The sequence below is a fragment of the Podarcis pityusensis genome, assembly GCF_964106645.2.
Source record: "Podarcis pityusensis genome assembly, chromosome: Z".
Lineage (NCBI taxonomy): Eukaryota > Metazoa > Chordata > Lepidosauria > Squamata > Lacertidae > Podarcis > Podarcis pityusensis.
The window spans coordinates 28,838,041-28,860,990 of NC_138044.1; the positions used below are offsets into that span (position 1 = coordinate 28,838,041).

At 41.5% G+C, this 22,950-nt stretch overlaps 1 protein-coding gene across 1 annotated transcript in view; it reads right to left on the reverse strand.

Moving 5' to 3' along the window:
* BRWD3 (bromodomain and WD repeat domain containing 3) overlaps positions 1-22,950 on the reverse strand; it is a 72,731-nt gene that overhangs the window by 20,575 nt on the left and 29,206 nt on the right. The window contains exons 15-24 of the mRNA XM_080991236.1: positions 22,135-22,269; positions 20,390-20,518; positions 18,636-18,861; positions 13,766-13,933; positions 13,460-13,643; positions 11,178-11,271; positions 9,063-9,212; positions 7,845-7,921; positions 2,570-2,747; positions 1,887-2,003 (exon numbers count right to left, since the gene is read on the reverse strand). Coding sequence (XP_080847362.1) covers positions 1,887-2,003; positions 2,570-2,747; positions 7,845-7,921; positions 9,063-9,212; positions 11,178-11,271; positions 13,460-13,643; positions 13,766-13,933; positions 18,636-18,861; positions 20,390-20,518; positions 22,135-22,269 — 1,458 coding nt within the window. The remainder of the gene's footprint in view (positions 1-1,886; positions 2,004-2,569; positions 2,748-7,844; positions 7,922-9,062; positions 9,213-11,177; positions 11,272-13,459; positions 13,644-13,765; positions 13,934-18,635; positions 18,862-20,389; positions 20,519-22,134; positions 22,270-22,950) is intronic.

Here is a 22,950-nt window from a genome sequence, read left to right on the forward strand (position 1 = left end):
ATCCTTAATTTGGAAATAAATATCCCAAAGTAAATAATGATCCGCTTGTTAGTTCCTAAATATGCATCATTTGTGCATGCCAGGAGACACAATGGAACAGACGAGCTCTCAAAGATGCAGAAAGATCAATGTATTAAGGTTCGATGTACACATTTCAAGAAACAGGACTTCTGATTCTTCAGGGATTGCTAAAACAATTTTCTGTGCTACGTGATAGAGCAGACTTTGACAACCTGATGTGGAATTTCCAGTAATTTTAAACTTGTTTTATGAAAAAAAATGTGTATAAAACTGTATTAAAATCTACATAATGAATTTTAAAAGATTTTTAAAATAATTATTCCCAAGAGGCCTGAAGCATTTAATCTGGGGATTATAGGGGCAGAGGTTCCAAAGGAAATGGTTATGTTGTTTATGTTTATGTATGCTCCTACCACAGCCAGAATCTTGTATGTGCAGAAATGGAAAGAAAAAGTCGCAATGAAAGAAGAATGGATTTTAAAGTAATGGACTATGTAGAGATGGCGAAGTTGACAGCAAATACAAGAGATCAAAAAGATGAGAATAAACTATAGCCAAATGAAATCACAAGCAGGATTTGAATAATAGGCAAGGGAAGGAGAATAAATAAACGACTGCAATATAAGTTATAATACAATCGAAAATAAATGCCAGCAGATAAAGGAATACAGCAGGTACATCTTGGAAGGACGGATGGGAAGTCAAAATGTAAGAAATTATTGTACTGAAAGTGAATTGAATGTCAAATTTTGTGGGGGGGGGGGACACTAATAAAATTATTTTACAAGATATATAATAAAATGAAATAAATTGCATAAAATGATTCCCAAGTACTTGCTGTTATCTTATATAGGCCTGAGCGTAACAGAAAAGTTAAAAAGCGAAGTGGCAAGGAGATGAGACAAAACAAGATGGCTGGCTGAATCTAAGCAGAGAAGTATGAGGAAGACACCTTCCATCAGCCCCAGTGCTTCGTCCTTGTTGGGAGCTGATCGATTGGTCTGACGAGGTTCATGAAGCTCTTTTGCACGTCAACTTACTACAGCTGAAATAAAGAAGTTCATTGCCGAACTCATTCAAGTTCCACTGCAGCCCTGTCATGCTCAGTCTATGGAGAGGTGTGTGCAACAAGTCACAGAGGCAGCAGGGCTACATCAGAGGCCAAGAAGCAAGTTGGCAGTTGATGTCCAAGAACGAAGCAAAGCAAGACCTGATGAAACTTGTTTAAGTTTCTTATAAACTGATGTCATTCTTTTCTAATGTTGCTTTATGTTGTACGCTTAGTAGGATATGCTTTATGCAGAGAATCTAAAGTTTTTATATTATTACCTGACATTTTCGGAAGGCAAAATTAAAATTAAGTTTGTTTTTCTAAAAGCAGTTTCTGTGCTACTTAATCAAATGTAGATTCACCCAGCTAAATGTTGTCCAATCACAAAAAAATATTAGCAGATTTTAATTCCTCACACCCCAAATTATATACAGTGGTACCTCAGTTTTCGAACATAATCCATTCCGGAAGTCCATTCAAAAACCGAAAACTGAAAGCGGAAGCCTCAAACCCAGCCAGATGGGCAGGGTATAAATAATAATTTATCATCATCATCATCATCAAAGTGGAAGCCTCAATACAGAAAACTCAAAACAGAAACTGCGTTTCCTGTTCGACTTCCAAGGTGCGTTCAAAAACCGAGGCAGTTACTTCTGGGTTTTCAGCATTTGAGTTCCAAAACGTTTGACTACGGAGGCGTTCAAAAACTGAGGTACCACTGTATATAAGACCCCTCACTGCAGAAATTTGCAAAAATTAGGTTTCACCCCCTAAAATGACATGCCCTACTCCAGTTAAATAAACAAATAGCTACCTCATCTCCCATTTGTGGAACGAAGGGGGAACGCCGCGGTATGGTATCCAGTATCCAATGTGGAGCAAACCATTCTTCAGTGGGTTCACCATCCATCGAAAGCCGTCCACTAGGTTTCTTAAAACAAAAACATTACAGAGTTTAAACACAAATACCGTATTTTTTTGCTCCATAAGACACACTTTTTTCCTCCTAAAAAGTAAGGGGAAATTTCTGTGCGTCTTATGGAGCAAATGTGTGGTTGATCGCTGGCTCCCTTTCCGGCCCCGCCCCCTTGCCCAGGCCTCCATTATTGAATGTTCTGCAGATGGAGGCTGTTTGTTTCCCCAGCAACATGTGACTGGCTGATTAGATTATCTGTCTGGAAACTGTAGAAACGGCTCCCTTTCCTTTCCTTTTCTAAAGAAGCTGCAGAACTGTGAGTTGAACCCCATAAAAACAGGATTTTTCCCCTTTGCAAAGTAAACTCAACAACTTCGAGCTGATCCTCAAAAAAAGGGGCTTTTCCCCTTTGCAAAAGAAGCTGCACAACTTTGAGCTGATCCCCCCCCCCAAAAGGGGCTTTCCCCCTTTCCTCCTCTAAAAACTAGGTGTGTCCTATGGAGCGAAAAATACGCTAACTGGTTTACCTTTCCCAAAAGAGGAGGGGGGGGGTAAAGTTTTATTCAGAAAAGCCTATAGACCTTTTTCCTTGTCTGTTTGGGTTTTTTGCGTTTTTCTTCCTGTCCCTTCATATCTTTCATATTTTCATCTTCAGAGCTGCTACACATTTTGCGAGTTGCCTGTCTTGTTTGTCTTTTCGGAGGTTGAAGGTTTATTCCGGCATCTGCAGTCCAGTCAGAATATTCACTGGATGAATCGCTGAAAGATTCACATAACAAAATTCTTAGAAAACCGATTTTGTTCCCAGTGGGACATATTTTCAGGGCCACAAAGGGAAGACCAGAGCTTGCTGCTTGAGGGTGGGGAGGGGGAATTACTGATTATACTGGATGGAAAGCAAAAGGAAATAAAAACCCAAAACAGCCAAGTTAGGGTTTAGAATATATATATAAACTAATACTATATTTCACAAATACCTTTCAAATTAATATATACCTATTTTTATAACTACCAAAATATAAAAGGAAGAAATTGATGTGGCTCTAGAGTATATGAAATCATTTGTAAATGGTGAACTCCATACGAAAGCAAACATAAAATCCTTCATTCATGACTAATATCAAAAGTGGTTTTATCAGGAACTCGGTATCATGAATACATTTACACATCTCTAAATGGCAGATCTATTCAATTTCTCAATAAGAGAAAAAGTAGTGTTTAATGAGTGCTGGCGCTCTTCCTTCTCCCAAACCATGGAAGACCCTCAACTCTGTGCCATGTAGCACTGAGAAGAGAAATGGGGAGGACAGCAAATCCACCTCTACCTAGCAGCGCTACTGCCCATGAGGTCTTTGAGCTTCATCAAGATAGAAAGAGGAGATAAACACCATCTGTTGGTTATTGCCACCTCCTTTTTGTTTTTTGCTCTGTTGCTATGGTGGCCAAGGACATAAGTTTTTTGCTGTAGGTGCTTGTGGGCAACAATTTATATCAGTCAAGGCGAGAGCCTGCATAGTATGGAGAGTGGGGGTCAAGCTATTCAAAAGCCACAGAGTGAGTGTCAGTTGGCACATAGTAGGGTCCTCTTTGTTAGAGGCAGAGAAGAAGTGAATGGGCTGCCATAAATGAAAACTGTAGATTTAAAGACCTAAGGGAAAACAAAGTTAAATAGATTCCCCTCCTTTAAGCTATTTTAAAAGTAGTTGTTGTTCTTCAGATCAAAAAGGAGACAAACCAGAGCAGAGAGAAGTTAGGGAAACCACTTTGTGGAGTGAACAAAAGGTAATATAGTTCTGTCTAGAACAGAGGACTCAGCCGACCCAAACTGGGAAGATCTGGGGAGCAGGATGGCTCCTCCCCCCAGGAAGAGGAAGCAGAAGACTTGAAGGTCCCTGCCTACCCAGGTGAGTGGGAGGAACCATCTTATTAACTGAATGTGCTCCAGTCCACTCTGGAAAACAACAGTATCAAATGCTGCTGAGAGTGCAAAGAAAAGAAGCAGGATTGCACTCCCCACATCTCTCTCCGATAAATGTTATCAAGAAGGATGACCGAGTCCATACCATGACCATGTCTGAATGCATCCAAGTAATCAGCTTCCTTCAAGCATGCCTAAAGCTGGACTGCAACCACCTTCTGAAGCACCTTGCCAAGTAAGGGGATATTTGGGTGATAACTGGGTGATAACTGTTTAACACTTCTAGGTCCTGTGAGGTCTGCCCCCCCTCCATTTACTTTTTACTGTATTTTCATACTACAACCAAAACAACAACAATATTGACAAGGCACAATATAGATAATGTTTACAGCTATGTTGAGTATATGATGGAGAAGTTGTCAGTTTGGAAATTAAGATAAGATTTACCATTACAGCATAAAAGGAAGGAGATTACAACAGTGCCGTTGATTAATAGTAAGTACATTTATTCTGAGACAGTGTGGTGAATGTTATTTAGTTGTTTTATTTATTTTTTAAATTATGTTATTTATAGTATAGCATGTTATACATATTTATAGTATAGTTTTCAATAGTTATTTATAGCATAGAGTGTTACTTATTTCTTAAATTTATTAAATGTAAGTATTCCATAATGTTACCTGACCAGATGGGGGTTATAACAAGTGTTCATTGGTGTGAATATATGCTATAAATGGCCACCAAACTATTTCAAATCCCCTCTCCCTTTGAAAGGACCCTAATCACCCAGCTGTGGTATGCTAGATGTTCTGAAAGTGCTACATCCCATATTCTATCGAGCCAACCCTTCATGGTGAATCCTCTTGATTTCCAGTGCCTCTCTATTTCTAAGTTGGCCACTGCCAGTAATAGAGCTACTAATTTTGGATGTAATAAATGAGGACCTTTTGAAAGTGGAATCATTAAAAAGGGCCAAAGCAGGGTCAGGCGTTTTCTGTTTCATAATATTCATAATAAATAGATATTTTATCGAATACAGTGATCCAAAAATCTTGCACAAAACAACACTCTCACCACAACCCATCCAACATTCTGGAGATTGATTCTATTCAATTTAACTGGGGTCCAATGCCATCTATGTATTGTTTTGAAGGTGGGTTCTTGAATTCTGCAGACATGGTTTTAAAAGATGATTTAACCCATTTAGCATTCTATACTTCATCCTGTAACTCCAGTCCCATGTCAGTCCCAGACACTCCTTTCAAACATAACATGTTACCAGTCCATTCCAAAAGAAGTGCCTTTTAAATACAAGATGTCACCACTTCTGAATTAGTGACCCCCTGTAAACCATGTTATTTTCAGACCATGTTAGTGAGTACCTAATTCAGACCTAAACTGCTGCTGAGCAAAAGCAAAACATATGGCCCTTCATCATAAGATACCAAAGCCATTTACAGAATAAAATATTTGAAACCTACTAAGACAGATATCATCCAAAAGTTGATACAGCTCCTCTTTTCTTAGTACAGTGGTTTATTATTTTTATAGGTATTGCATATTCTATACTCCTGCTCCCCCTACTGGCAAATTGATGGTATTTTTCTACATCTTTTAAAGTTTTCATGCTCCAATATAGGTAGGTGTTAAAGGAAAACTATAAAATGGCAATGATTTTGTCCAGCTTTCCCTGGACCTGCACAGTTGGTTTAAGAAAGGCATTATTTAGACCTGTAATCGTCATCTTATTAAGGTTTTGAAAAGGTAGTACTCTTAATCCAGAAGGGTCTATGCAAAGTTCTGCATCAACCCATGGAATAAACGGATCTCTGACCTGGAAGATGTTTCCAAGACTACATTTATCTTGGATAAGTAGGAGCTTGCATAGGATAGCAGCAGGGAGGTTTTCCTAAGGAAGGGGTGAACCACTGCCTCCTTCAAGGCAGATGGCACCTCCCTACTCTCCAATGAAGCATTAATCACTACAGGGATCCATCCAATCTCATATAGCTAGTTTTAAGAAGCCAATATGAGAAAGTGTCAAGGAGGCAAGTGGTTGGTGGCAGTTCTTTAAGCAGCTTGTCCATATCCCCAGGATGCAATAATCTAAACCAATCCAGTATAGATGGAACAGATGTTGCTCTATAAACTTCCATTGGACTTGGCATCCAAGTCTGTCTGAACCTGAACAATTTTGTCTCTGAAGTATCTTTGCAAAGTTGTTACAGAGCACCCATTATTGGCCAGATCATAAAATCCCATTCACTATTCTGAAAAGTTCTGCCAGACAGCTAATTGAGGGTACAATGGTGACAAAGAAGTAGGCTTTGTTTGCTCCCACCACTACTACGTGATAGGCATGATGGTGCTTCCTCACCCATGTTTTGTCAGGTTTGCACCAAATCATACATCAACTGTACTGTAGCCTCTACCCCTCCTGTTTCATCCCACACAAATCATTGGAATACTGAGGCAATCTATGTGCTTGACAGCGAAGGCACTCAAGAGCAATTGTGCCAATTGTTCTACGCATCTTACCATTCCACAGTGAAACAAGAGCCTCAACAGGAGTGCCAGCCATAGTTACCTAGCCAGGTAAGCTCATCTGGGGGGGAGTGGAAATTTTTGGGATTCTGCAAGGGGTTTTGGGATTTGTTTATGTGAGTCTGCCCTGTGCCTTTGTCTCTGCTTTGCATAGGGCTAGGAGATATATTGATAATATTGCCCAATACCGGTTTCTAGACCACAATGCAATGACCATTTAAAAATAATTGACGTGGCAATACATGGCAAATCACTGTGTGTGCACGCACGCGTATGCACAGACATAACATGTGTTTGCCTGGTAGCAGTTGGCAGAAAGCTCGGTTTCATGAAGCCACTGCCGATGCTGAGTCACTGACTTCCCTCCCAGATGCCGCAAAAGAAAAAAACCAAACATATTGCCCTGTGTCGTTCACGCCTCTTTCCTCCCTTGCTCCCTTCTCTCTCTCTCTGTGTGTGTATGTGTCTGACTTACCACACGTCCAATCTTTACACTCCCAACCCACCCAATTTCCATGCTCTTTTGCCCAGCCGCATACCCAGTCTTCACCCCCCCACCTGCAACTATCTCCAGTGACTGAGCCTTCACCCACCCTGCATAGTTCCATGTTTCAGACACTGTGATATATCACTAAATCACAAGGTTTAGCTGGTGATATATCATGATGTTGAAAACCGGATATCACCCGGCCCTACATAAGTACCTGAGTAACTTCTCCCCCTTGGTTCAAGCAAGCATACTGTGTCATGTCCTATTTGAACCTGGGCTATGCTTTACAAGTTGTAAGCCAGAAATAAGCCAAGGTTTATTATTGGTTTATTTCTGGCTTACTGCTTAGTTTGCATGAAACACACAAACCACACTTTACATTCATACAATATGACAAAGCATACTTGACTCATTTGAGCCAAGGTGGGGGGTGGGGAGAATTGGGAGAAACTATTGTAATTAAAAACATGGTTTAAAATGTGCAATTGAGGCTTTACTCTAGAGACATGTTACTCTAGACACACATGTGTTTAATTTGGGGGGCCATCAAATATGTTATATGAATTTATAAGTTATTTACTTTTTTCCTTTACATTTTTTACAGCTTGGCTGTTGATCTGCTGTGATTATCTTGTTCAGACTCTGCAGAGGATGAGACTAACAACAAGGGGAAGCAGGTAAACTGAAAGGAAGAAGTTAGCACTCACAAATTTATTTGCTATCAGTTTAGCAGATAAAAATCTGCACTAATTTCTGTTACTTGTACAAAATTCTTGTTGTTGAGCAGCAAAATGTTCCTATGTAGTGCTGTGCACATCGTGCCCTCCCCACATTAGGTGGCCTTGTATCAAGCAGCACATTCATTGTGAAATATTCCCCTTTAAAACAGAGTAAGAGAAATTACCTAGAGCTGCTTTCACTTTGCCATGCAGTGACATTGTCGTCCACAGACGCATCACTTGTGCCACCTGTGTCATCTTCCTGAGAGGGGAAGAAAAGAGAAAGCTTTGCCCATTTGCTCTATCACTTTGCTACAGTCACAAATTTGCTAGCAGAAAGATGAGTTCCCTCTCATATTGCACACCTCTTGTTACGTGTAGGTCTAAAAGACACTGTCAATAACTAAACGGGGAAGGGCTGCAGCTCAGTGGTAAAGCATCAGTTTTGCATGCAGAAAGTCCCAACATCTTCAGGTAGGGCTGAAAGAGACTCCTGCCTGAAATCCTGGAGAGCTGCTGTTGCCAGCCAGTGTAGGCAACACTGAGCTATATGGACCAATGGTCTCACTTAGTATACAGCAGCTTTTTATCTTCTCAAACTGACTGAAAGGAGTGCAAAGAAAACACCTGTGTCCGTCTTTTGTCACAAACTGTAAAATCCAAAGCTGAGCGTTAAGCAAAGCTTTAGTAACTGCTCTTGACATTAGATACAGCGGGTGAACAGAAAACTGCAAGGGAAAACATCTTCCTTGAACATCAAAGCTGCCATTACAGCACTCCAGAACTAGCAGAGTGCCAGACTCATAACAGCAGTCCTGTTAAGGGCAAACAGCCAGCATTTCTCCCTCCAGAATGTTTGCAGACCTGCAGATTGGACTCAAATAGCAATAAGGGGAGATAGCTGAATAAATAATTATACTTAGCATCTGTAAGCATCTTATAGATGTGTTATAAGGATTACAATTAGATAATGCAAGAGAAGAGCTGTAATTCTTACAGCAACCCTATGAGGTCATACTATCACCCATATTCTCAGACAAGCATGCTTTGCATAAAGCCACCCAGTAAGTTCATGATAAAGGCAAGATTTGAATTGGGCGTTCCTGTTTCATAGCATCTTAGCCACTATGCTACACAAACTCCCAACCATAACAATTTGAGGGTGATCTAAATAGCTGGTAGGGGTTTTCGTACTGGCAAAACCAACCTGTTCACAGATCACTGCCAGCTCCTAATTGTCCAACTGAATTTGTCTTGAACTCATTTTCAGTCTTACTTCTGCTAATTGTGACAAAACTCTAACTCCAACATTTTGATCATATTTGGTAATGGTTTAAAGTCCACTTTTTATTTTAATGCTTTCCCCCACTAACACGATTTAATATAATAACCAGACACCTGACCTCAGAAGAGCTTTCAGAGTCTTCCTGAGTATGTGAGCTTCTTCGTACACCTTGTGAATGATGATCAAAGGTGGAGCGTGTTTGGTAAGCATGCTGACGCTTGCGTTGGTTTCTTCGCAAAGATCGCCCACTGCCGGGTTGATAATCACACTTTCACAGTACCAGGGAAGAACAGAACACAGAAATTGAGATTACAGAGGAAAGTTTGCAGCATCGAACACCAAGATCGACCAAATCTATGCAATAATGTAGGGCTGGATCATGCCTGTAATGCTGAACTATGGCTCTCTAACAGGTGAGCATTTTTATTCAAAACCTTGGTTGAAGTATTTGAAACATCCATTTTAGCCAGTAAAAGGGTCTGTTTCATTATTCCAGCCTTAAATGTTCATTGTGTAGATAAAGTTCTTTTCCTCACTGTACCCAAACCCCTAAGTGTTACAGGTGCATACTGCAGTATAAGCTATAATAAACCCACAACCAATGCAAATTAAACAACTGAGCTAAAAGCAGAATTAGGGAACCTGTGGCCCTCCAAATGTCAGACTCCAACTCCCATCAGAGGCCAGAGGTGATGGGATATTTATTGGCAGGGAGGCCGTGAGTAGCACAGTGAACAGGGCACCTTCAGAATCCTTAACCTGCCTCATGTGTTCAACACAAGTTACAAACACTTTAGATCTGTACTCAGGCGGGGGTGGGGTGGGAAACAAGAAACTTGGGGGAGAGAGACTGAATTCTTATAAACTATGCAGTGGCACCTTGGTAGTCGAACAGCTTGGGTCCCGAACAAATCGGGTCCTGAACGCTGCAAACCCGGAAGCGAGTGTTCTGGTTTGCGAACATTTTTCGGAAAATGAAGATCCGAAGCAGCTTCCGATTGAGTGCAGGAAACTCGCCTTAGTTTTTGAACCAAGCCAAGCCTTGGTTTTCAAACCGTTTCAGGAGTCAAATGGACTCCTGGAACAGATTAAATTCGAGAACCAAGATACCACTGTACATGGGGGGGGGGGGGAATCTGTTCTGATGCTGCCCTGAACACTTAGACAGGCAAAGATTGGGGGGGGGGGGAGCACAACTCTGCCCCTGCTGGCCCAAACGGTGGGTGAATGAGATTATATTTAAAACTGGTCTGATGTTTAACAGCAGTATCTTCAGGCTTGAGGGCTGGCTGACAGGACACTGGTTCCCCAGTTGGAGGAGGAAGAGCCAGCATGCAGCAATCAACAATTAAGCATTCAACACCCTCTGTATCTGCCCTGTCTCATGCCCTACACCATACATCCCACTACCTGCAACCACTATAATTGGAGCCTCCTTGCTCTCCCTACCTAATCCCTTACTCTTAAAAAGGTGAAGGACCCCTGAGTTAAGTCCAATTGTGAACGACTCCGGGGTTGCGGTGCTCATCTCGCTTTTCTGGCCAAGGGAGCCGACATTTGTCTGCAGATCATGTGGCCAGCATGACTAAGCCACTTCTGGCAAAACCAGAGCAGCACACAGAAACGACATTTACCTTCCCACCGGAGCGGTACCTATTTATCCACTTGCACTCTGAAGTGCTTTCAAACTGCTAGGTTGGCAGGAGCTGGGACTGAGCAACGGGACCTCACCCCGTCACAGGGATTCAAACTGCCAACTTTCTGATCAGGAAGCCCTAGGCTCAGTGGTTTAGACCACAGCGCCACCCACGTCCCCAATCCCTTACTCTTACTCCCAATTTATTAATGTATATGAATACACATGGAGTTTATCCAGTTATCTGTGTAGTCTGAGGACATGAACCCACTTGCATCATTCTTCCTAAGATGAGGAGGCCCAAATGAGATACCCTCCAGTTCCCTGGCTCTCTACTCAGAAGTCAAGTTTAAAGCTACGCTAAGCTTATTCATCATATTATGCACCACTAGCCTCATTCCCCTGCAATTTATGTGGAACTTTGCTCTTTTGCACAAGCTTGGATACTCCCTAAAAAATCCTGGATGCCTGTGGTATTTCAGCCCTTCCTCCCAATAGCACTGCCCACCAAAGCATTAAGATCCTATACCTGTGCTTGGCTAGCTAGCTCTTAGCATGGAATACACAGGATTTCTGAAAACAAGCAAAATTTCTCACCCTTTGTAAAGTATGGGAAGGCTTTCTCTTCTTTTCAAGAGTATACAGATGAATTTCTAATTCGCCTTTTGCAGCTCGGCATTCCTCTTGAACTCTTAAGAAGATGGTAAGTTTGGGTTAATCTTTGAACCTTTAAACATGTTCTTAGATTTTCATCACCCTGGCTTCCAAGCTTTTTTTTTTTTTTTTTGCTGGGGGGGGATTCAGAATTTTCCCCATCTATTGAAGCTAGTGTACTTCAATCTAGAATTCTATATGCACTCCTGCTATGTGTTCATTTCAGCAGAGAGATTAGATCTGCATGCACAAAAGGAAGACGCAACAGCCACCACTGAATTGAATGGGGAAACTGTTCTGGATGAGAAAATTTGATGCGCAAACTGGAGCTTGCTCAGCCAGGATAGTTAGTGGATAAGTGCGGTCTTTATTTTGCACTTAAAGAACAGACGTCAGTGCAGGGTGGCTAAAAAGGTAATCCTCTGCAATTTCCTGTGGCAGGCCACAGTGAGCACAGCAGAGTTTATTCCTGAGTTCACATGTATAAGATTTCATGCACAAAGCTGCCATTTCTCAAAACTGCAAATTTAATGGGATAAGAGAAAAATATTATGCTTTTAGGACTTTTTGAGCAAATCAAATGGTCTTTGATTAGAGCAGTGGTGGGAAACCTTTCCCAACTGGTGAGCTGGATCCCGAGCTCCCCCACCCAGGGAAGGCCACTTTGACAGGTGAGGAGGACTGCCCATCTATCAATCACCTGCCATCAGCATGACACCAAGCAGTCAATTTTTTCCTTTGTAGCACAAACTGAGCTCAAGCTGTGCTGCAAGGAAAAATCCAATCCAAAGTTACCACTGATAAGCTGATAAGGCAACTGTTCAAGCCTGGCTTTTGGCTGTTTCCAACCAGTTTGCTGTTACTCTCAAACAGCTGATCTGCAGCGACAGCAAGTCTCCCTTGCAAAAGAATAAGCAGGAGTGCACTTTAAGGCTCCAAATTGTTCACTGGCAGCTACATCACAAATGACGTCAGGTGTGGGGCAAGTGGGTGTGGTCTTGGAAAATGGCTTTGTGGGCCAAACAGGGACTTGTACTAGGTCTAATCAGGCCTGTGGGCTAGAGGTTCTTCATCTCCAGATTAGAGGGATCCTTACAGCAGCATCTCTGGGAAGGGGTAATTTATCAAACAATGCCCCTTGCAATTCTACAAGGACAATGGAACAAAGGTGTATAGAGTGCTGTGTTTCTGTGGTGCTGCAACTGGTGTATTCATGTTCCAAGTCCAGCAAAAGCAAGGGAACACTAGAGAAAAGCAACACAGCTATGTAAACGCTGTACTTGGGGCTACGTTGCTTAACCCACCAAACCACATCTCTCTGCTGCCTACGTCTGTCAATTTCAAGTATGAACTGGTGAAGAACCAGCCTTGACCTATGCATTTGTTACCTGGGCTGTTGTGACATACTCCCTCAGTGAAGGTGGAATAATTAAAGCTCGGTCACTCCCTTTCTAAAACAACCAAGAATTCAGATATTCTCTGCATGTGGTAGTGTATAATATAAACCTGCAGCAAGGCCTCTTGATGCTGGGGAGTGCAGTGAAAACCTATTCCCCAAGCTAGGCAGAAATCAAAGCTGAGGCACAATGGAGACAAAAACTGTTTCTATTAACACACATTCAAAAAGGATAACGCTTGAAGGTTTCACTATTAAAGGCACAGTATTTATTTTCTCTCTGAAATGCCGTTTTAGGTTTAAACTTCACTTATAATTCTCTACAACAGAACTGTTTCTATTAAAAGTATCTCCTCTTACAATTACTATTTGCTTTCCCTCTTCCTAAAGTATCTCTATCCTCTTTCTCAGTCTATTTCCTCCACCTGAGGAAATTAAACAGGCTTATCCTGCCAGACAGACCCCTAAGCACACCTAGCTACTTTTGTAGCCAGGCTCTATCTGCCATGTAAACTTTCAAATTTCTTTACCAGCCCCATACACTCCTGACTGGCTGTTTCTCTCCCCTGCCATGACTGGCTAAGGGTTTCCAAGATGATGACCTACGGGTATGTCCGTCAGTTAAACCTCCTACTTTGGCTTAGGTTTAGAAAAGCTAAAGAAGGGAGTTGGATGTGACAGCAAACAAACAAACAAACAAACAAACAAACAAACAAACATACCCTGCTGATCTGTAACATGGGTGAGTTCCTTAAAACGATTCCAGGAAGATCATGGCACACACATGCATAAAGACAAAACCTGAAATAATGCTAAACATTGTTTTTACCTGCTAACCCCAGGATGCAGCTCGTTCACCACCACTCTCCTACTCCATGCCATGAGATCCCTCTCCGTGGCCATCTGACTTCTAGGAGCGTTGTGGTGCATCTGCCGGACACCTTCAATCTGACCACTCCGTCTGAGCCCAACATTTGGGGGGGAAGCTATATCCAAACTTGGACTTCTCAAAGCTACCAAAACAAACCAGAAGACTAATCAACTTCCCCCACCGTGTTTGTTGTATCAAAAGAAGACCAACGAACACTGAATCCTTCTACACTTGTCTAGAAGAATAACAGGAGATGACTCTTACTATTAGCAGGCTGAAATCTGATTTGCAGAAGATTTGGAGTAGCTTCACTTCCATTAAGTCTTCTCTGATCTTGCTCTCGTTGTAGCTCCCTGATCATTCCATCAAGGATGCTCTCTTCTTGGTCATTAGTTTGCTGCCCAATCACCTGCTCCACAACTTCACCATCACCTTTGCAAGAAAAAGAGCATCAAGTGAGCATTCCGAGATGTACAACAATACTTTATTAGAGTGAATGCCAAAGGTGTGCCATGGGAGACCCCGAAGCAGGTTACCATGTGCCCATCAAGAACTTTGTGCTAGCCAGTGAGCCCGCATGCTAGTACTGAACTGAACTATTTTTCCTTGACACACAGGTGAAAGAAGAGCCCCGTGCAACTCAGAAGACTGCATTCTCCATTTAAAGTAAGAATTAAACGTAGGAACAGCTTGCTCATTTAAAAAAGTAACTGTCGTCTGGCTAGGTGTTTATGTATGCACAATATTCATCTTGCCTGCAGGTTTAGGATCCTATCCAACGCAGAGCCTGGAGGTCTCTTTGGAGGTCAAGGCTTGTGATCCTGCAGATAAACCTTACTCCATCTGGACTGGAAGAATCTCACAGTAGTTTGAAAACAACCTGAAGAACCCCATCTCAGGGACAACTCACTCGTCCCCCCATAATCCATCAAACCCATCTTTCAGTTCCTGATTCCCACCCACCACCAGGTCTCAAGAGCAAATGCAGCAACAGATCTGACAGGAAGTCCAAGGGGCCAGAGGAGCACCTACTTGGCTCACAGACAGTTCTATTGCTGCAAGTCTACGTGGAAGGGACTACTTGGGAGGAGGAAGGTGATCCTGCTGCAAACAATGACCTAGCAGAGCAACTGAGAGTGATTATAAGTCTTCTCTGAACCTGTACTGGGTTAAAATATCATCACTGTCATCATATTATTTGTATGCCACCATTCCATTCCATAGTTAGAAACCATGACTCCAGCTCCAGCCTGGATCAGCACCAACTGGAAGCAGATCACACCTATGGATTCAATCTTTCACACCTTTGACCAGATCTCATTTGTGTTGTGTATTTGTTGATTTTTCCAAGTCTCCCTTGTATTGTGTAATTTTCTGGCCTCACTCTGCTAAAACGTTTTTGCAGGTGATTAAACCTATCTATAAAGGTTAAAACATAATGCACCTGATGAAATGGTATCTGACCCACAAATATGATACAAGAAGTCTGTAGGTCTTTAAGGTGCCACTAGACACTGTTTTTCATTTTTCTTTATTTTATTCTGAAACAGACTAACACAGCTCCCACTCTGGAATTTGTTCCTAAAGGTATTATTGTCACACTTGTCCTAGGATAGTGCTACTCAAAGTGGTAGTCCCTGGACTACTGCCAGTCCATGGGCCATCAGCTGCTAGTCCATGATGAGTTTCCTGCCCTCTTTACTGAATGTGTGGGTCTCTTGCACCAAGCAGCAGATCCTGCCACCACTGCCACCTCTCTTTCTCCTTTTCACTGCTTCCCACCAGCTTGAGCAGAGGTGAGTCTTTCATGGAGCACTAGGCCTTGCAGTCTTCCAGGCCTGACTGCCTGACTGGGCAGGTATGATGACAGTGACAGCTATTCTCTGACCAGTCAAGAGAGGGGTGAACGAGAAAGGGGAAAAGACCTTCATCAGTTCACCCAATAAGAGTTGTGGGGAGAGGAAAATATTATTTTGACTTCTTGGGGGGAGGGATTGGACTGCAGTCCCGTGTGAGTTCACTTGAGCCCTGTATAGGGAAGCACCTACAGGCTGTTCTAATATGAATCACAGGAATAGGAGTGTAGCCAGTGGTGGAACTACATTTTTGGGGCCCTGAGGCTTGAAATGTTGTGGGGGCCCTTCGCAACCAGCAACAAACCACTTCCTCAATAGGGTTTTTCCACAACTGATCAATTTTTAAAAAATTAACTACTACATCTCAGATTTTGATTTAAATTGCTGTACTGAATTATCTCACATGTACAAGTCACTGGTGTGAATAAAAATTTCCTTTGCCTTTTAGTTTCCAAGCTACTTTAACACTCCACCTTTATAACATCTGAACTACTGACTCTCAAACTTCAGGATTGTTGAAATATATATAACAAAAAAATTAATCAATTTGAGTTATGTGACTCAAATTGGTCTATTTTAAGCAATATGGGCTAAAGTCAGTATTAGGGCCCCTCTAAGATGAGGGGCCCTGAAGCTTAAGCTTCATTAGTTTCATAGTAGAGGATGCCCCCGAGTGTAGATGCATGTAAACGGAACAGGATCCTGTCTCATGAGAGCCTTTTCTTTGGGAAACACTCAGCTGAATCCTGAACATCTCTGCACATTCATTCACAGAAGCTCCACTGCATTGGCTTACTCCCAAATACAAGGAGTGTGCATGACACCTTTCTTCCCCACTGCTAATCTTTGCAAGCATATCTATCAGATAAACAAGACCAGAATATTTTTCAAAATTACTTTTTTAAAACACATCTACACACACTTTCCCAGATTTATTTATTTTTTATTCCTTTTCAATAGCTGGTAGTTAGATGTTGTGGGTCACCATGGATGGGGTAATGCAATACAGATTTATCACAAATAATTCTAATTGTATCTGTATTGGATCAGTTCTCTAAATCTACACTCTGGTGTTCAACTTCATTTCTATTGGAGTCCGTATGGAAAGTGACCACGCCCCCTTACTTCTGTCTACATGCAACCCAGTAAATAAGATCTTGAAGCCTGGTAACTCTGATCAGGCCTCTGATAGTATTTTGAAAAGGATTAGATAGTCCCCACAATTCAAAGGGACCAAATTCCTGGACTCAAGACAAAATGTTACACTTGAGAACAACCCTTAGTAACTCACATTCTATTAAGGTAGTAATAACAGCTTATTCCCAAGTAATGGACAAATGTGGTACAATAGCTAAGCCTGCATCTGTTACCCTCTCTAATCCCTCCCCTTGGTTTGACCAGGAATGCTATACAGAGAAAAGATTGCTCAGAATATCGTTCAGAGACCTTTGCAAAAAGGGTGACGATAAAACAAAAAAAAAAACTATTTTACTCGTAGGAAGTTATATAATGAACTTATTGCTAAGAAGAAGAAAATATACCATCAGAATAAATGGACACACTTAATAAATGCAGTAAAAGTGAATGATCATAAAACCTTCTGGCAAATAACTTCTGGCTACCAGAATACTATTTTTTAATTGTACCTACCATTCCCTCCCAAACCTGGTTGGACTACTATTTTAAAATACTCAAAATCTCACCCTGCTTTCTTCCAAATGCTGATGAGCCTGTCCTCTTTACTATACCAAACTTGCCCCCAGTAAGCTCAGACAAAATTATGGAACTTATTGCAGAGCTAAAACCCCATAAGGCCCCTGGCTCTGATGGGATTTCTGCTGAGGTTTTGAAAAAAGTATGCACATCGGTGGACATCACCACTTGCTAACCTGGAATTATACCATAATCGTGGTTAACTTCTGTAATCATCCCAATTTATAAAAAAGGTGATCCTGAGCAGCCGTGTAATTATCACCCTATTGGTCTCCTGTCCACTATAAGTAAACTCTAAACATTTAGAGCACTATCTGTTGGATTGGATTAAACGGAACAGAATTATTGGTCCTTAACATTTGTAAATCAGATTTACAAAATAGAAATCAACTACTGATCACTGTCTCTCACTTGCCTTTCTAGCGGATAAGTATATGAAATCCGAAAGGGGAAATTTATATGTATTCTTGCCCCACATTTATTTAATCTATTTTTGAATGATATGAAACAACATCTACTCGTTGTGAATGGCAACCCTCCTCGGTTAGGATCTAAGGCAGACGCCTTTGACTGGACTTAACCACCCAGGGGTCCTTTACTCCCTCTCTTTTTTTTAACCTCTCCTGCACCAGAGTTCTAAAAGTTCTAAAAGCGTACTTTCATTACTGTCAAGGAAATCACCTATTGATTGATTATTTTCAAAGAGTTGGTATCCATCTAAATTGTGTATTGGTAATCAAGAAATTGAACAAGTTAAAAGCTTTAAATACTTAGGGATCACCTTTTACAATCTAAAATGGGTGACCATTTGTGCTCTGCAGCACAAACTAAACAATTCTATTTTCTTGATGGTAAACAGAATGTGCCTGCAGTGGTTAGGCATATAGAGCAAAAACTGTTTTGCAACTCCTTTATGGGATTTCCTTATGGATAACTGACTTTAACAGCTAAGTCGAGGGTGTAGAGGCATTCTTCTTCCGACAAATTCTAGGGGCTCCAAAATGTGTCTCCTATCTGGCTATATGTTCAAAGTTAAGCCAGCATCTCCTAGAATCCAGGGGCTGAATTATGACTTTCAAATACTGGCTAAAAATTCATTTCAATACAGACCCGGAATGCTTACTAACTTCTTTATTGAGAGAAACACATAATTCTACATCATTTTCTGATATTACCCTCAAACACAGGCAAATAGGGATTGCAATAGATTCCCTTCTTCTATTGGATGGCTCACAAATCTTCTCTCTCATCAAGCAGAGGCTGCTAGATCATGAAATACAAATGTATGGTTTTCACCCATGCAAGACAGAGAGGGACCCTTCTTTCTTGAGTTAACTCATGTCCCAGCCTTACCCCAACCTGATGCCATCAAGATGTTTTGGATTGCAATTCCCATGTTCCAACCAGCATATATTGATAATCCAAACCATCTGAAGGCCAGCAGGATGAAGACTGCCATACCCAAAAAGAGAAACTTCATAATAGGCATACTACATTCTAAGAATCTTCATAATAGGCAAGAAACACCTCTTCATTTCAGATTCTGTGATTTAAATATGGTGTACCGTTTGCCACATATCCCAGCTGAGGAATGAGTTGCTCATCGTTACAATTTTCCCGCCCTGGCACCAGTCGCTGGTATTTTGTGGGGTGAGGATTTCCATCCACATCAACTAAGAACGGGGGAGGCATGAGATGCGGCGCCTGTTGAGTTTGTTCATCTAGGACATAGTTATTCGCATCACGGATCAGAGGGCGGTAATCTGTGTGGAAGAACATCTGGTCCGGGATCTACATCGGACACAAACTTAGAAATCAGTACAAATACACATACATTTCTTAATTCTTCTCATACAACGCATACTCTGTTAACTGTCTTTCTGGCTAGAAATTATCTGTCAAATGCTAATTCTCACCTTGGTCCCATCAGACTATTCAGACTACTTTAGAGGAGCAAACCTGCATGTGAACTACTTCTATGCACCACGAAAGCTTAGAATTAAGTGTCTTTTCTATGTGGTTTTCATTTAAAAAAAAAAGCAAGCACAGTTCTCACCCTTAGGACTACAAAGAAAAGCTTTAATGAAACATGAAACCACAGGTATGAGGTCCTAAGTGGTCAACTTCAGGAGAAGGAGTTTAACAAACTTCTTTTTATAACCAATTCACTGCAAACTGTCATTTTCCAGTTTTCTTCCAAATTCAACTCAAGGTTCTGGTTTTGACTCTGAACCTTTATGGAGTGCACATATCCCTAACACACTTTCACATCCTTAAATATTTTTAGGGCAGTCCTGCTCAAAATTTCTGCCATAAATGGGTAGGTTAAACTTCCTAGTGGGCAGAGCAGTTTTTTAAAATAGTGCCCCTAACCTGTGAAATACACTGCCCAGGAGGAACACCCTTGGCCAAAACTTTCTCAATCATTTTAAGTAATATTATTAATAATAATCTTATTTATACCCCACCCATCTAGCTGGGTTTCCTCAGCCACTCTGGGCGACTTCCAGCAAAATTTAAGAACATAATAAAATGTCACACATTAAAAACTTCCTGATACAGGGGTTGCTTTTAGAGGTCTTCTAAACGTTGTGTAGTTCTTTATCTCCATGACCTCTAATGGGAGGGTGTTCCACAAGGTGGGTGCCACTGCTGAGATGGCCCTCTACCTGGTACTTCACTTCTCGCTGTGAGGGAACCACCAGAAGACCATTGGTGATGGAACCTCAGTGAACGATGGGGGTGGAGACGCTCCTTCTGGTATACTTGGCCAAAGCCGTTTGGGGCTTCAAAGGTCAGTACCAACACTCTGAACTGTGCTTGTAAACATACTAGGAGTCACTAGCTGGTTTTCTTATTATATTTTTTTCTCTAGAAATTCTTCTTTATTGTGAGTGCAAAGAAGCTGCTGCTTAAGACAAAGCATGAGCATGTGCACACACACTTCTCACATTTTCTTAGCCTTTAAAAAAATCTGTATCCTTCTCACACCATTATTAGCAGTTTATAAATCAAGGACTCAGTTCCTCCAGACATTATCAGTTAATCAGTCCTCAAACCAGCAGCTATACAATAAACCCCAGAGAGTAGGATTACTCTAGAGTAATTAGTTCCAGTCTGAATGTCTCCCACAGAAGAACAGGACACACAATCCATTTGTAAAGCTAGGCACTTTTAACATCCCATTAACTTTAAGAGAGATTTAAGCACATTCTTACATTTTCCTTGCAATTCACAGGACTTTAAAAGTGATTCATTCTGGCTGGATGATGTCAAATACTGCTAAACACAGAAGGACATTAAGAGTCCACCAACTCACCTTTTCATAACTCTTATTGCATCCGAATCCAAACAATAGTAGGTGCCCATGGGAATCTGTACAGGCAAAGTGCTGACCATCAGGGGAAAATTTACAGTCAAACACTGCACCATGGCCTTGGCCCTCAATCTGTAAAACACACACAACACCCATTTGGATCTGCTTAACTTTTCTGGACAAATTTATAAGCTGAATTTTCCTTTCTTTTAGGGGTGTGTACCGACAACAAGATTTGGTTCTGACCCTGATTCAGCACTTAAAAAAAACAACCATTCTCAGCTCAAAGCATTCCAGACACTGCCCAGTTCAGCCCAGGTTCAAGTTCACTTTGGGGTAAAAAAAGGGCTTTGTCATCTTCCATTCAATTACATTGCCTGCAGATTTCATTCACATTTTTGGGCAGAAAATTGATGAAATTTGTAAGCAGAGCACCTCTTGCCAAATCTCAAGAGGTTAGCTGCAAGAGTTCCTACAAGAATAGCATTCAAAGTTTGAGGGAGGGTAAAAAAGAAATAATGAAGATGATGCTAGCAATTACTATGACAACAACTAAAGGCATACTATGGCTTGGCTGGAAATAAATAAGAATCACTTGACACACAATAAGTACATGCAAAAGCACACACAAAGGGACCCAAAGAATGTAAGACTGACAATGGATGAATAAAATCACTTGAGACAAACAGACCACTTAACGTAAAGAAACAGACCAGAACTGAGGGGGAGGGGAGGGTCCACTGACTAAAAGGAACAGGTGAGCAAGCACAGGAGTCAATGTAATCAGGAGCAAATTTATATCAACAGGAAAGAAAAAGAACTAGGATCTGAAAGTAAAGGGTGGGAAAAGGGAAAGACTAGGCTAAACTTAGGCTAAAAAACACCCTTTTGCTCTGAGTTTGCCACCAGAACTCTTTTAACAACATCCCTCTCACAAAGCACTTGGTTTTTGCCAGCACCTGGCAAAACATTTCCCACTGATTACAAATTAGACCTGTTAATCACAACAGAGTTCTCCCCCACCCGCTTCCCACCTTGCGTGGTTTTGTTATATTGTAAGCTTAAGGGACGTGGGTGGTACTGTGGTATAAACCACTCAGCCTCTTGAGCTTGCCGATCAGAAGGTCAGCAGTTTGAATCCCCAGGACGGGGTGAGCTCCCATTGTTTAGTCCCAGCTCCTGCCAACCTAGCAGTTCGAAAGCACGCCAAAAAGTGCAAGTAGACAAATAGGTACCGCTCCGGCGGGAAGGTAAACAGTGTTTCCGTGCACTGCTCTGGTTTTGGTGTTCCGTTGCACCAGAAGCGACTTAGTCATGCTGGCCACATGACCTGGAAAAACAGGCTGTGGACAAACACTGGCTCCCATGGCCTGTAAAGTGAGATGAGAGCCGCAACCCCAGAGTCATTTGCGACTGGACTTAACTGTCAGGGGTGCTTTACCTTTACCATTAAGCTTACAGAAACTTTACTTCTATTTTCAGCAAGATGTATTTTCACCAAGGACAGTGAAGGTGGGTTCTCTCTGCTTTGGTATGAGGTGCTTTATAAAGATCCTGCACCACCGCAGATAAACACACAGTAATTCTCAGATTTGTGACTCTTAATCATAGGGTCAGGAGCTCAAGCCTGTTAGGCAAAAGGTTTTCTGTACTGCAGGGGGCTGGACTAGATGACCCTAGGGTCCCTTCCAATTCTACAAGTCTATGATTCTAAGATCTGACCACTCATTCTGCCTGTCATACAGTACCATGTTAAAGTAATTGCGCATTTTTGCTCCTTTCTCAAGGTCCCAAATGAAAATATTCCCATCATGGCCTGCAGAAAGCATGATCCTTTGGTCAAATGGGTGAGCTTCCAATACAAACACTTCATCATCATGGCCCTGCAACAAATGCAAAGAAAGTAATATTTTAAGAAGTAGTTACTGTCCCATATAAGCTTCATGTTACATTCCCCCCTCCCCTGCTTGTCACATACACACAGGTGACCAGTGCCTCAATCTTATGAAGGTGGCCTGGATGTTTCTGTGGTCTACCACCTCAGACTGAAGGCTTCGATGACAGAACATTCTTTCATACCAAAAAGGTGTGTCACCCAGACCATCAGATCCTTGTGAAGTTTAAGGAATCCTACGTGTCCACCACTATGCTGTTGCTGAACTAATCCCTGGTTTGGGTTTTTTTAAAATAGTATTGATCTTTTATTAGTTGTTTGCAATTGTGTATTTTATATTGTGCTTTGTAAACCACTTTGCAATTTTTATGAAAACTGGTATATAAATGGAAAAATGAACACCCCTAATAGACACAAAACTAGCATGTCAGAAGGGTTTTAACACAGAAAACTACAATGTCAGGTAGAAGCCCATATTCAGGGACTTTTTAATATTTTGGAATTGAGAGAGAAAGGAGGCATATCCACACTGACCTCCTGTTTAAAGACAAGGCAATTGTTTTAATCAGTGGGTAGCTGCAAATGCAAGCAACTCTGCTCATATTAGAGCAGTTCCAATTTGAAGTGGGGACAGGCTCCACAGATATTTGCTGCTGCTGACTGAAGGGCA